Source organism: Macrobrachium rosenbergii, chromosome 42 (genome assembly GCF_040412425.1).
Source record: "Macrobrachium rosenbergii isolate ZJJX-2024 chromosome 42, ASM4041242v1, whole genome shotgun sequence".
NCBI classification, from domain to species: Eukaryota; Metazoa; Arthropoda; class Malacostraca; order Decapoda; family Palaemonidae; genus Macrobrachium; species Macrobrachium rosenbergii.
In genome coordinates, this window is record NC_089782.1 from 4,301,259 (window position 1) to 4,315,170 (window position 13,912).

General features: G+C 36.1%; 1 protein-coding gene across 1 annotated transcript in view; it reads left to right on the forward strand.

The window, feature by feature from the left end:
- Positions 1-4,567, forward strand: part of LOC136827885 (uncharacterized) — a 38,571-nt gene extending 34,004 nt beyond the window's left edge. The window contains exon 2 of the mRNA XM_067085353.1: positions 3,060-4,567. Coding sequence (XP_066941454.1) covers positions 3,060-4,385 — 1,326 coding nt within the window. The 3' untranslated portion in view covers positions 4,386-4,567. The remainder of the gene's footprint in view (positions 1-3,059) is intronic.
- The last annotated feature ends 9,345 nt before the right edge of the window (positions 4,568-13,912 follow it).

Sequence of the window (13,912 nt, forward strand, 5' to 3'; positions counted from 1 at the left end):
CGTAATGGCGTCGTAATTAGCAAAATCCTAGCAGTTACAACATGTGCGTCCTTTAATCGCAAATTGCAAATGTGTGACAGGCTTAAGTCAGCCAGCTTCTCCTAACACCTCTTGCTATTTACACACATTAAGAAAACGGCATCTCTTCTAATATTGTGAGAAGTCCGCACCTGAGCATCAGGAAATTTGAAATTTGATGGCTAATTTGACTGGCCCAATGCAACTTTAAAATTTCATCATTTCAGAAAACAAACCCCAAAGGCAACCCTCCAGAATATGAGTTTCAGAAAAACTAAGCATCTCGGCTGTATCTTTTACAGTTATTGCTCCACAGATATGTTAGGACCCTCACCCACCCACCCCCTACCACATCCCCTGAACGCCAAAAATCCATATCTGGATCTCCGGAATGGCTAAATTGATTTTGATGAAATTTGGCATGATCAGAGACCTTAGTGAGAAACCTATAAAGCCAGAGTTTCATCCCAGTCGGTTGAATGTTTCCAGAGTTATAAATGGCCAAAGTCGAGGATTTTGTGTACTTCGGCTGGCTGGCTTTACTAACCATCCTGTCAGCCTCCATTCTTTTCACATGGCCCAACCATTTCAAAATATGGATACAGCTCACCTATATGGGCTTTATGTAACTTCTTTTACATATCTACATTTCTTACCAACTAAATTGTTTTACATGAGATAGCCTATGCAAACCCTTCATCTTCATAGCCTCAGTTTTTTCTTTCATTTGGATCCAGTAACAACACTGCTTTCATAATGTATAATTGATGCAGCAATCCATGTGCATAGCAAGAGGCTCATTGAAGGAAAGAATTTATCTTTTTACTAGAATTAGGACTACCATGAATTAGTTCATTTTGTCTGAAGAATGTACATGAAAATGCCTATTTAAATGCATGGATTTTTTGTTTAAACTTGCTCTCATCGAACTGAAAATCATTTGTAGTGTATAAGGTATTTTCTCGGTGTTTTGAAGATTAATTTGTTAGGAATGACCCATATGAGTGTTTTGACAAAATTATTCTGTAGAGATTTGGGTAACAGGAGATGTATAACTTTCCAGCTTACAGTGTACTGTACGTTACAACTATCTCCAGATCATGAGGCCATATGTACAGTGTATGATTTTATAGCAGTCTGTTTTGGTGCGCATGATTTGATTTTGTTCACTTTAATAGAGAAAACAGTATGCAGAAAGTTGGTGTTCAAACTGTTGTTTCCACTAACATCTACTTGAACGAAATGGCAAATACAGTATATTTTCCACAGTTTAGGTAATTAAGCTATTTTGGTAAGTGTATTAGTGGAATGAAATATAAATAACACAGCGCAGCGTATTTGTTTATTATTTATGGAACTGTGCAAATCACATTGGCAGATACTTGCAATCTTTGACTGACCTCAAAACACCCCTCTGGTAAAATTTGATTTGACACACACACACAAATCATTCGTGGGTCGTGTAGATGGAGCGTGTGTCTTTATATGTAGCTGGGCATAGGTGCAGTAGATAGGAGGTAAAAGAATTGCATGGGAGATGAGGACTTCAAATGTTTACAGAGGGAAGTGTTGCGGGTAAATTGCTAAGATTAATCATGTTAGTATGATTAAAACAAACATTTTGATAATAATACATATCAGGAAGGTGTGTTATTACCTCCATGGTTGTTCCATCTGTTCTTTAGGTTAATTGATGAAATAATGAGAGGTGCCAGTGAAAGGACAGGGAGCGAATTTTTGGAGTGCAAAAAATTTCAGTGAATGGAGTGTTAAATGATTGGTGTTTGTAGATGAATCAGTGCTAGACAGTGATGATGTAGGGATGCTCTAAATACTAGTGAAAGAATCTACGATTCTTTACAAGATTAAGCGTAAGATTTTGAGGGCAAAAAGGAAGAATAAAAGTAGCAGGATCTCTGCATATGGAAATGAAACGTGGTTAATGAATGTAAATAAAATACCAAAGGGGAAGCTTTGGGACTGAATTGCATGAATTGAAAATTACTGGTGAGAATGTTTTTGTGGTACTTTAGTTACACGGAGAAAATGTGACAAAGATATACTGGAAACAAAGTCTATTACTGAAAGCTTTTGGAGGCGATGAAGAAACTGAGAAATTACTTATTGGATGTACAGTTGAAAGGGTATCATTATTTAGGAAACATGAGTACACAAGATCTAGGTGCTGGGTAGGCACCTAGATCGCGTAAATTCTTAGACAAATTGAGTCTGTAATTAGGAATAGTAAAGAAATTCTGTACTTCCAGGCTCCCATGCCAAACATGGTTTAGATAATTAGGAAAGGCTTGCAACTACACTACTATTCAGTTCTGTTCTTGCAAAATCATCAAAAATGGCAAACGGGGTCATTTCAATAGAAACTACAGAAATGTTTCATAATCTTAGGCATATTAGTGGCAATATGCTTCGCAGAACACATGACCAGTTAAACACAAACAGGAATAATCCTTTCTAATCACTAATATAAGTATAAGTGGGAAAATACTAAGATCATACAAAAAAAACTGTTGCAATATTCATTGTACAACAAAAAGTATGAAGCTCTTACTTTGGAATATTTCACCACTTATTAAAGAGACTTTGCATTTCCACTTTCCATCACATGAAATATGCGGTCATATGTTGGAAGAAACTATGCTGTATATCGTTGTTGTTTCTTATTTTTACTGCCAGTACATAAAAATCTACTGCTGCTTTCTTGGGTGGGTTACATTCTACAAGCATTGCTAGATGAATTTGGTCTAGCTTTTGAATGAATGACGTTTGTTATGAACTCTTTTCCTTTTCTGTAAGTACCAAATAACTCAAAAAATAGCCCCAGCCAATTTTGCAAATTCCATTTATTCCAGTTCAGTGTTTTAATATTCAACAACTCGGTAATGTTTTTGCCCTTGTTCGCAGTTTGGTATCACTATTGCTATCAGAAATAGTAACTAAACTTTGTGAACGATTACCCATTAAGGCATATATATAATGTTTTTGCTTATTTTTTCTAACTTTTCATTTTATACTTTTTACAGGTATGTGAGGGGAGATATTCATTTCCAGAAAACGTTTTACAAGATTTCAATGGACATGAAGCAGTAGCTGCAGAAGTGCACCTAGGGTCAGTGGAGATGACCTCACAGCCTAATTTAATGGTTAAAGGACACGATTTCTATTTATGCTCAGAACCCTCTACCAGCTCTGCACCTCCAAAGAACAAATTTCAATTTGAAGAAGCTTCCGGCCTAAGAAACCAGTCTCATTCTTTAAGTACAACAGCCTGTGATGGATCTAGAGGTACCAGTTATCAGCCAAATCATAAGATGATATGCCACAAGGTGAATACTAAAAAACTTTGTAGTAAAGGCAATAACAGCTATTGTAGCAGCGCATTTACTTCTCCCAAGTATTTTTTTCTTAAAACATCAAAGGGAAATTTTATTTTGAAAGGTAGTCTAATGAAGAACAACTCAGTTTTGAAGAAACACATTATGAGAGATCCACATCATTCAGTTTTGGGATCCAATATTCCTTCTCCGTTAGACTATACATTAGCCTCTAATGGTACACAAAAGTCTGCAACTGCACGGGAAACAAGTTTTTTAAAATCTGTTAAACTTGACTGTAAATCTGCCGAATTTAATTCGGTGAAGGCCGAACCAAACGCAAAATTTGTTGAAAGTATTAAACCCATTGCATTGGATTCCTCTCCATCCAGAAAGTTTGTAGACATTACACCTGGAAATGGATGTCAGCAAAATGCTGCTAAGGGTTATAAAGTAAAATCAACTTGTACATCAAAGCGTCCTCTTGTTAAATTTAAACTTCGTGGTAACGTAGCTGATCTTGGGAGAGCAGAACAAGTTGCATCTGGTACATCTGCATCCCTTAAAGAAACTACCTACAGTTCTTTAGAAGAAGGTCCAGAGTTCGAAAACCCAACTGATGAAAGACAATCATTATCCAGTGTAGTGACATCTTACAATTTACAACAGGATTCCCGGCTTCGTCGCAAGTCTGTTGCTGTTCCTTTTGCTCCAGCAGTTGCACTGTCTCATAATGGACTAGATGGCTTTGGAGACAAAGACGCCTTGAAATCAGATGCTAATACTTCCCTGAAGTATAATTATGACAAAAATCATCAAGGAGAACAGTTTAAGGTTTACCCAAAGTCACATTATTTACGAAGAAAGGAATATAGGCTACAGCTAGAAGCTGAACTAGAAGAGCTTGAGAAAAAAAATAGAAGTTTGCAAGAAATTCATCAGAGCTTTCAGTCAATGAGACAAAAATGTTATCAACTATTTCAAGACTGTAAGCTACAATGTGATCATCAGAAAGTAAGTAATAACTACCATTAGAAATTGTTCACAAATTCGTAATTTACATTCAGACATTAAAGCCTTGAATACTAACCAGTCTAAACTGAACTTAAGTGAAAAGTATGGGTCCGAACTGGATTGTCAACTTGATTTAAAGTTGCTGAGATAAACTTACATTTTGTTAATTGTCAATAAATACTTCTATAGAAAAGTGTGTGATAGCTTGTGTTTTATTTTTCGTAATTTTATTTTTTATACCAACCAAACTTAACACCAAACTTGGTATTAACGTGGTCCAGGTAAACTCGATCCCCTCCCTGTGTTCAAAACAATATTGACACCAGAAACATCATTAAACGCCTGAATGAGACGTTGACTGGTGAATTTGGAGTGCCAGTTCCACAGACAATCCGCTTTGATAAGCTAAGGCAATAAATTCACCGTTCTCTCTTAAAAGGGATTAGTAAAGCCAGTTTCACCGTGCTATCTTCATAAGAGATAAACTAACCAAGTTCAGCCAACAAGATTGTCAGAAAAAGCACACACACTTTTCCTAAATATAGTAATATTGTATTATGACTGCTTATCTTACTTTGCTTTTGCTATAAGCATAATCCTTGATAATTCGTAATAACAGCCATTTTGCTATCTTTCTACATATCGTTGCAAGTAGAAAAGGATTATACAAATTACCTACTAATGATTACTTGACAATTCTTTGGAAAATATAAGGAACTAATGAGCATAGTTTCACTTCAATAATGGGTTATCTTTACGTGCATAAAAAAGTTGACCCCATTTCTCAAACAAACCTTTATTCTAAAGGCTTTGTAAAAGTATTTTAATACAAAGTATAGGATTAATAGTGCCTGAGATGGTTCTTAAAATGACTTTTTAAAGAAAGCTACTGTAAACAGAATTAGCATACAAACTCTGTTCCTTATCAATATTGTTGTTGTCTGTATCACTATTGTGAAGGTTTTGCCAGGTTTATCAGAAGATTCCATGTCAAGGTTCGGTTGTATATACATGTAGAATAATATACGCACTCGAAGCTAAAGTAATTTTTTAGGAAACTCATTCCTGTATAACATCAATATATTACAGTTATGGCAGTTCTTTGTGTACCTTAATTTTCTTTAATTTTTTAATTGATATTGTTTTTAATTTTAAAGGTAACAAGTACGAAAATGTATAAATGAACTATGGGACTCAATCGTGTAATCCAATGGCAGATCGTCTCACTATGATTTCATGTTGTGGAGTAGCTTTCAGTGAGGATAATATACGTGTAAAATATAAAGGAAAAGGTGACGAATGTGGCAAGGCAAAGATAGCAAATTTTAAATTAAAAATTACCTGGTAAGAAAGAACGTTTCAGAAGAAAGTGGAAGAATGGATCCCTCTATATTATGTCAAACTACTTCCGCTCCAGTCAGTCACCTCAACAGAATATAGCCTAAACATATAGAAATATAGGTACTGACAGGAAGAAGGAAATGAGTACAAGTACATGTTTATAGACCAAACTTTGGTTTAAAGGAGACGGCCAAGACTTTACCGCAGGCTGGCTGCAACCGAGATAGATCATAAAGTCACACTTGAAAGCATTAGAGCCGAAAAGTTCAATCTGACATACTGTAAGGCCTACAAAATTATTTTCTAAGCTTTAATGCTGTCGATTTCAGTATTGCTCAAAATGTGCAACGTTTCATCTCAAAGACCAAACGTTCAAGGTAACTGATATTAAACTTCCGTCAGGTAGAATATAATAAATTGTTATTTGTAAACAAAGAAAGAGCTACAAGGAAAAAAAAAAGCAAATAAAAATGCACCAATAAATAAAAGTCAGAAAACTAGGGAGGTGGTAAGTGGCGCAAGAAAGTAAAACAGATTCTCTAAAAACTACGAAACCTGTGGTGAAACTGACCGCACTTTCATCATGCAACCACGGGCCCTTGCCATCTAGGCATGGGAGCTTATTCACCACCCTTACTTATTCCTTCAACCCAGGGACTTTTTCTTCTGTACCTTTAGAGGTCTTGATTTGGCAACTGTTTACGAGCAGTCTCTACCATAACCCTCCTTGGAAATTTGCCTTCTGTTAAAGTGATTACATAAAAATGTAATTAATGCTCTGCATAGCGAGATTTACTTCCATTTTAATATATGAAGTTACTTTGACATTAGAATAATTTCTTCTCTGGAAACAAGAGAGAGAGAGACGGAAGAAGTTACTCGTGAACTTTATTTACAGAAAAACACGTATAAATACACTATATGTGCTGAATACCAAAGAGGCAAATTTAACATCAGAAACTCACAGGTAAGCATCAAAACCTAACTGGTTTATTGCCAAATATATTAATATATACTTTTTTTAATAAATATTTAAGGGAGATATCAAAAGGAGACATTACGATTATAATATTATATATAAACCAACACTAATGTCTTAATAAGACAACTGAATAGAAATAAAAGTCACACCATTGTGAAGCCTCACATGCATGCAGTAAAGTTCTTAATCTGAATCTTTTTTAAAAATTAATGAAGACAAATGATGACAGGCACTTGGGACTTACCACTAAAACTCCCTAATTTATACTGAGTACTACGTATGCAATTTAATTTTATTTATCTTTAAATTAGTGTAGGGTTCACACCGACGCCATTTCTTGAGTACGGTTCACGAATTGGGCGTCCGACTTGGTGGCAGGTGACCTCTATAGGCCAAGGTCTAAAGAATACCGACCGAAAGCTCGGCCAGGCGCGTAGATGAGTAGCTCCAGGAGGGCCTGGCCAAGACCCCAAGGTTCCCAGAATCTAGCAGATATTGGAGCTCGTCAAGGCAACTATGGATAGTAATGGCCGAGGGAAATGTTGCATCTCTCAGCCTGTTTCCGTCTCACCGCCACAAACGATCACGTTATCTTGATCATACGGAGTAGCAATGGCTTGTTTGAGGAACCCTTAAGGCCATGCATATGTTTCTCCAGTGCTTCGTCTAACATGCATACAATCTTCACCGTAATACTTGCTTTTGGAACATAATGTTGGAAACAGAGTTAGGAAAAATATATTTGCACAGATAACTGCTACGACCTCCTTTGTGACATATCTCTGAGTACAAATAATTTGTGACATATCTCTGAGTACAGATAAAGATGTGTGGCTTCTTTATATAGTGAGTTGAGAGTCTCGGAATTGTGAACGTTAAACAACAGATAGTTTTCTTCAATGTTTGGCAGAAGCGATTCACCACTCACCGTGTAACAATAAATATGTTTTGATTTTAGCAAAGATAGGTCTTTATCTTTATTGCAGAATGAAATATCGTTATTAATTTGTCATAATATGGAGTGCTAAAAATGGTGGATTCCTTAAATCTTGCTGTCAACAAGGTAAGAAAGTCCCAGCTTACAATAATATGCAGTTATTTCACATCCTATTGGTCTATTAATAATACATTTGTAGAAGCTGCTAAAAAGCAAGCAATTTGCTTTCACAGTTAAGTTTACAATACCACATCCTCCTTGACTCTTTAGGAGGTACATAGTTTTTCTTTTAATGGGTTGCTAATTCCCATTCCACAGATATTTGAAAATACACTTTTCTGTACATTTACCAACATCAGCTGGAACCGGATACACCTGGGAAACATAACATGCCTTTGATAGTACACTTGCATTAACTAGTACACTCTTTTGGAAAAAAGTTAGTCTTCGTTCATAAAGTGGCCCCTAACATTTTCGTAATATCATCTTGGATGTTTTCCCAGTTTATCCTTACAGATAGTTCGTAATCATTGTTATGGATTATACCTAGGATTTTAATACTGCCTGTTTTTCTTTCTATCCCGGTTTCTGGCCAGTCAAGTTTATCTTACCGTGATCCAGTTCCCACAACGTATGTTTTCTTTTTGTTAAGTCTCGCTCCACTTGCTTCTTCATGTTCATTAATGACACGTGAAGTTTCCTCAGTATCTTTTAACGTATTCAGCATAATAGTGCTCTCATCAGCAAAGCCACCTACAATAGTTTTTAACCCATTTGGAAGGTCTGGAGAAAAATTCCTCAACCTAACTTCAGCATTCTATACAAGGGTTCTTGAGCTACACAAATAAAGTTATTGATAAGGGCAACCCTGTCGAACAGACTTACTTATAAGAAAAGTGTCAGATATATGGACATTTGTAGATATGCAACTTTTGTCATTCTTATAAAGAATTTTAATTAACTTTACAAAATCTAAAGGAAATCCAAGTTCGGACAGCGTTCCGAAGAGAAAGTCCAGATTAACCCAGTCGAATGCTTTGTACCAATCAAGGTTTATGAGGGCAGGTGGCGGGTTCTCATTATTCAAGAAGTATATCATATCCCTTAGCAAAGTGCTACAATTATTTATTGACCTTCCAGGGACAGCACAGAACTTGTTTCTTTGATACGAATGTAGAAAGCATTGATTTTAACCTGTTTGCTAAAACCTTTGCTATAATTTTGTACTCTACATTTAACATAATTATAGGTCTCCAGTTATTAAGATCAGACTTATCTCCATTCTTCGGTACAAGCTTAATAACTCCCTTATTTGAGTCTTTCCACATTTCAAATTTAGTAAATGAATATCTCAGTACTTTCATAAATTCGATTTTTACAATACTCCACATAGTTTTGTCAAATTCGACAGCTAATCCGTCCATACCAGGGCATTTCCCATTTTGCATTCCACATACAGCTTTCAAAGCTTCTGTCTCTGTTACTTCAGCTTTCAGGGTTAAATTCATGTCATCATCTAATGACAGTGTTCGAATTTTCAAGAAATCTATATTTTAATTCTCAGTCAACAGCTTCTTCTTTGTACAGATTTTCATAAAACTCAAATATATTCCTTTGTGTAGACCTTGTGGCTGATACATGTACACCCTCTTTTCCACAGTTTAACGATACTAGTTTTTCCATTCTTTTATTTTCCTAGTAAATATGTGGATATTTTCTCACCATTCATTCTTTCATCATTTCTAGCTCTTATCTTAACCCCTTCACATATTTCACCTTCAATCAGATTTATTCCTCCTTAATTCTGTTTTCAGCAAATTCATAAGCCAAATCAATCCTGATTAGTAGTTTTTGAGACTTTAACGAAAAAGAGTCTAAGCTGACCTTTTGCATGATTCCACCAATCTAAAATAGAATTGCACATCACCTATTTTCTCTTTCAAATTGCACCAAAAATTAACAAAGTTTTCAGACCTGTTCACCTGCAAGAAATCCTACTGCTGAGAGTCATTATTGAATACGAAGCTTAAAGGAATAACTATCTTATTTCACCTACGTAAAACACTCTTATCAAGAACACAAGTCCCCGTGTTCATTGGGAAGGTAGTCATGTGTTTAATTATTGTTGCATTGATTGAAGCTTCAAGTTATTGTGATTTAAGCTTCAAGTTATTTATTGTGATTGCAAGTTTATGCAGTAAGGTCTATAGCATTAGTTCAACTAAACCTGCAGTGTTAATTAATCATTTATTAAGCCTCGAGCAAGATATCAGTGTCGACTTTATACTTGAGCACTAAAATTATAAATCAGATACTAAACTAATCGCCATATTCATCCTTTGACTCATTGTCTTTCGTGTCCATAGCCAAGCAATCTCTATACATATATAAGAAAAAATAGCCTACAGCACATATAGCAAACATTTTCTTCAACCAACTTGATGAAAAGAATTCACTTGACACATGCAACTTGCGTTTTATTCCTTACCAAATAAAAATCAAAACCGAACTAAGTGACATTTGTGAACTGCCGGGCATTCATTCCTGCTGGTTTGTTTCTTTTTTACCGTCATTATTCAATAGATGTATTTTTTCCCACGAGAGAAAAGCCAAAACGCTAGTCGCTTTTAGTTTAACGTGAAATGAAACTGGCATTGGCAACACTGAAGTTTACACTCCGATTTCTGGTACTGGATAAGCATAAGAACCTAAAACGAAAAGATACAAAATAGAAAAAAGTACTCCATAGGATTGAGGCTTTACGTACATGCGCTAATATACGAAAGCTCGCCTATGACGTGGAGAGCGAGAGTGTTCTCCTTGACGTGTTTTAAACTTGTGCAGGAATTCAGTAACGCGAAGAGTACGGTACCGCATCTCGCCTGTGGGTGAACCAAACAAGACCAAATTACGTTTGGCGAGAGCAAGACCCCAGCAACACACACAACACCGTTCCGTCCTTAACGAACAACTCTATGATGGTGCTTTGGCTTTTGCTTTTCTTTTTTCTTTTATTTTTTGCTGTTAAATGCGGTCTCTCCTTGCATCATGCGAGGCATATCACAAGTGTATGAGACCAAGACAGCGATAGAAAATGCATCACTGCATCACAAGAAATTTTCGGGAATCAGTATCTTGAAGATGTAGCTGACATAATAACTTGCAGTTAAATACCAATTTTATTTGCAGCTTCATAGTAAACTGATTTTGTTTTCAGTAGCAAGGTAACCGTCAGAGGCTATGCCTTCGAATTCGAGGAAGTAGTCGATGCATTTAAACACTAACCAAATTTTTTCTATCTTCATTGGCGTGGTCAACAATTCTTTTCCTCCAAACCTCGCACAGGTAATTATATCTTATTAAGATAAAAATACTGAAGAATACTTCTTGTGAACAAAATACATGTTTTATCACTTATTTATCATTTCAAAATTTATGGGAGAATGACTGAAGCACTGTAAATCGACTTGGTACCTTAATTAGTGCTGTAAAAATTTGGGAAAATTAATAAATAGATCAATAGCGTACATGTAAGGCTGGCTTTAAGACGACTGATTTCAGTCCGTTTGCCTCTGAAAAATATAATTCAATTTCACTTCTGTCTTTCTTCATTTTAACATGTAAAATCTCTTTCATCGTGGCATAAGTAAGCATAACTTTATGCGTCGTTATTCTGTCAGCTTTGAAACGCAAATTGACAACAACTGAAATATGTAGCCAGTATACCCTGGGCTAAACCATCACAAGACGCTAAAGTTCTGTACCACTACACCAGTGATCCTCATCCTTTTAAAGTAATTACAGCAGCTGCAGAGTAGTGCCCAATGAAGCAACTCGGCATTTATGCTACATAACTTATTTGCCTGTGTCTTGTGGCAATGCAAGTACCAATAAATCCTTCTTGATGTAGCTAAGCACAGTAAACACTCAAATCCCGGCAAGGTCACCAAAACTTTAAGGGAAAAGTTGGCATCTTCCTTAAGGTTCAGTGTCTCCAGCTGACCAGAAATGTGATAATTAAGACAGAGTCCTTGTAAGCAACCAAGAGCCAAAGTGAGAGTTCAAAGTTAACACTAGAACAACAGACAAGAGTTCTTTACAAGTAGGGAATTAAAATTGAAAATACTTTCATGTGCAACCTCTAGATGGCGCCACACACACACACACACACACACAAAGACACGCGCACAAAATTTTATTTCCTTTACAATTCATAGAGTTTTTTTTATCATATCTGCAAATTTCCAGTATCTACAAGGGCCGTAGATGTGTTATTGCTGGTAATTTATAAAACCACGATAAAAAAAATTATCATGTGCTTTTATCTTTTTACCAGCATGGCAAACATTACATAAATGCCATCAATTTTCACAAAAAAAGTTTTAAAAAAAATTAGATAAGCGTTACGAAATCGTCTCAGCCGTCCTTTAAGCTGTAGGATACACTTTAAGTAAAGTGCTCATTATATCCTTATATATTGTTATGATATTTACTCAAAATGAAAATCAACAAGGCGGGCGTGAATACGCCTTTTGGAAAACTATGATACAAAATCAATGATCCCAATCTCCAGTATCTTCCCAACTTCTTTCTGGATCAGTTACTTGGTAGTTTACCATAAATGTTACATTTTTGCTCTAACTGGCTGCTCTACTGTCACTCTGATACAGTGTTCTCCCAGTGAAGTCCTTCCTGGATTGCTGGTAAAGACGTCTTAATATTCCTCCAGCATCTGCAATACTTGTTCCTTCTCCTGCTTGATTAAGTGACCGTTAATGTTGACATTTTGGTATATCTCTTCCTCCTTCTGTGTTTGAAGTGTCTCCCAGACCTCATCCAGAATCACTTGGTCCTTGTCGGCTTCCTCCTTGATGATGGGCACACTCAGGCATCTTGATAGTCATGACTGGATGTTAAAATAATATTTTCATAATAAAATTAAGTTTCATATATAATTACCAGGTAATTACGTAGCTATAGTTTCTAACTCACACAGCAGCATTTTTTAAAAATTCGCAGTAGCGCTTCAGTTGTTTTGTCTAGGTGACTAGCCCCACCCACTATTGGGGAACACTGGGAATGACTTGGCCGACAACCTCAGTTTGTTTGTACCCCTATGTCCATGAGAGGTGAGTAGGGCGGGCTCTGATTCTGTAATTACATGGTAAGTATGAATGAAACTTAATTTTATTGTGATAATATCATTTTCATATAAGTAACTTACCAAGTAATTACATAGCTGAATCCCTCATTGAAAGGAGGTGGGATATATGGAAATATTAAACTTCAAAACATTAAGGTATGGTAATGGCTTTGAAATAGAAATTTTGCCAGCACTGATACAATGCTTGTCGTTTCCTTACGTGGTAAGAGAGCTACTGCAGGAGAATACTGCCTCTGGTTGGTGCTCATCTTAACCTGTAGTGGCGTGATGGTTGAGCCATGGGTCGCCTCCACTTAAGTGGGTGCCTTGCAGCGGAGGATAGGCCTCATCGATAGCAAAACATATACAAGGGCCCTTGTCTTGGGTGCAGTAACAACATTAAAAGCAACCAGACAATGCTGTCACCTACACTGAAAAGACCACCACCCATCCACTAAGACTGACGGGTACTCCAGGTACATTGTACCCCCAGGCTCCCCAAAACTCAAAACCCTACACCAAGGCAAAAAGATAGTATGAGAAAAAGAGTGCTTCCTATGATTCCTCTCCCAATACCATGCCAGCCACTGATAATGGTCCCAAGGCACTGCAGTTTTCAAACGCTGTTTCAAAGTCTTTCAAATAGTGACACACGAAGATAGATTTGCACATCCAGTAGGTCGACTGATGAATGGAACTAAGGGACATATGATGCCTGAAAGTAAAGGTGGTAGAGACTGGCCTGGCATCATGAGCATTCACTTTTTTTTTTTCGACTGATAGGTAAGATGGGAGAAAGAAGAGTGAGGGCAGTTAGCTAGGTAACCGTGGTAGGGAATAGTTTAGAAAGTGAAATATTAGTAAGAGTAATGTCAAGTGTGGTTCATCCACAATTTTTCTAATATTAACATAATACAATAATAATTTTACATTATAACAACATGGTAAATTGTACATATTGCATATTTTGAATTTTATTTCTTATTAGTATAATCATATTTAAAACATAAAATAAAATTAAAAAATAAGTTCCAATTTCCTCATTTTAACCTTGAAGTTAATGATTTTGCATGATACCTACATAGTAAATTCTAAATATTACTTTTTAACAAGGCATTTCTTAATAATATAATGGTTGAGGTTCA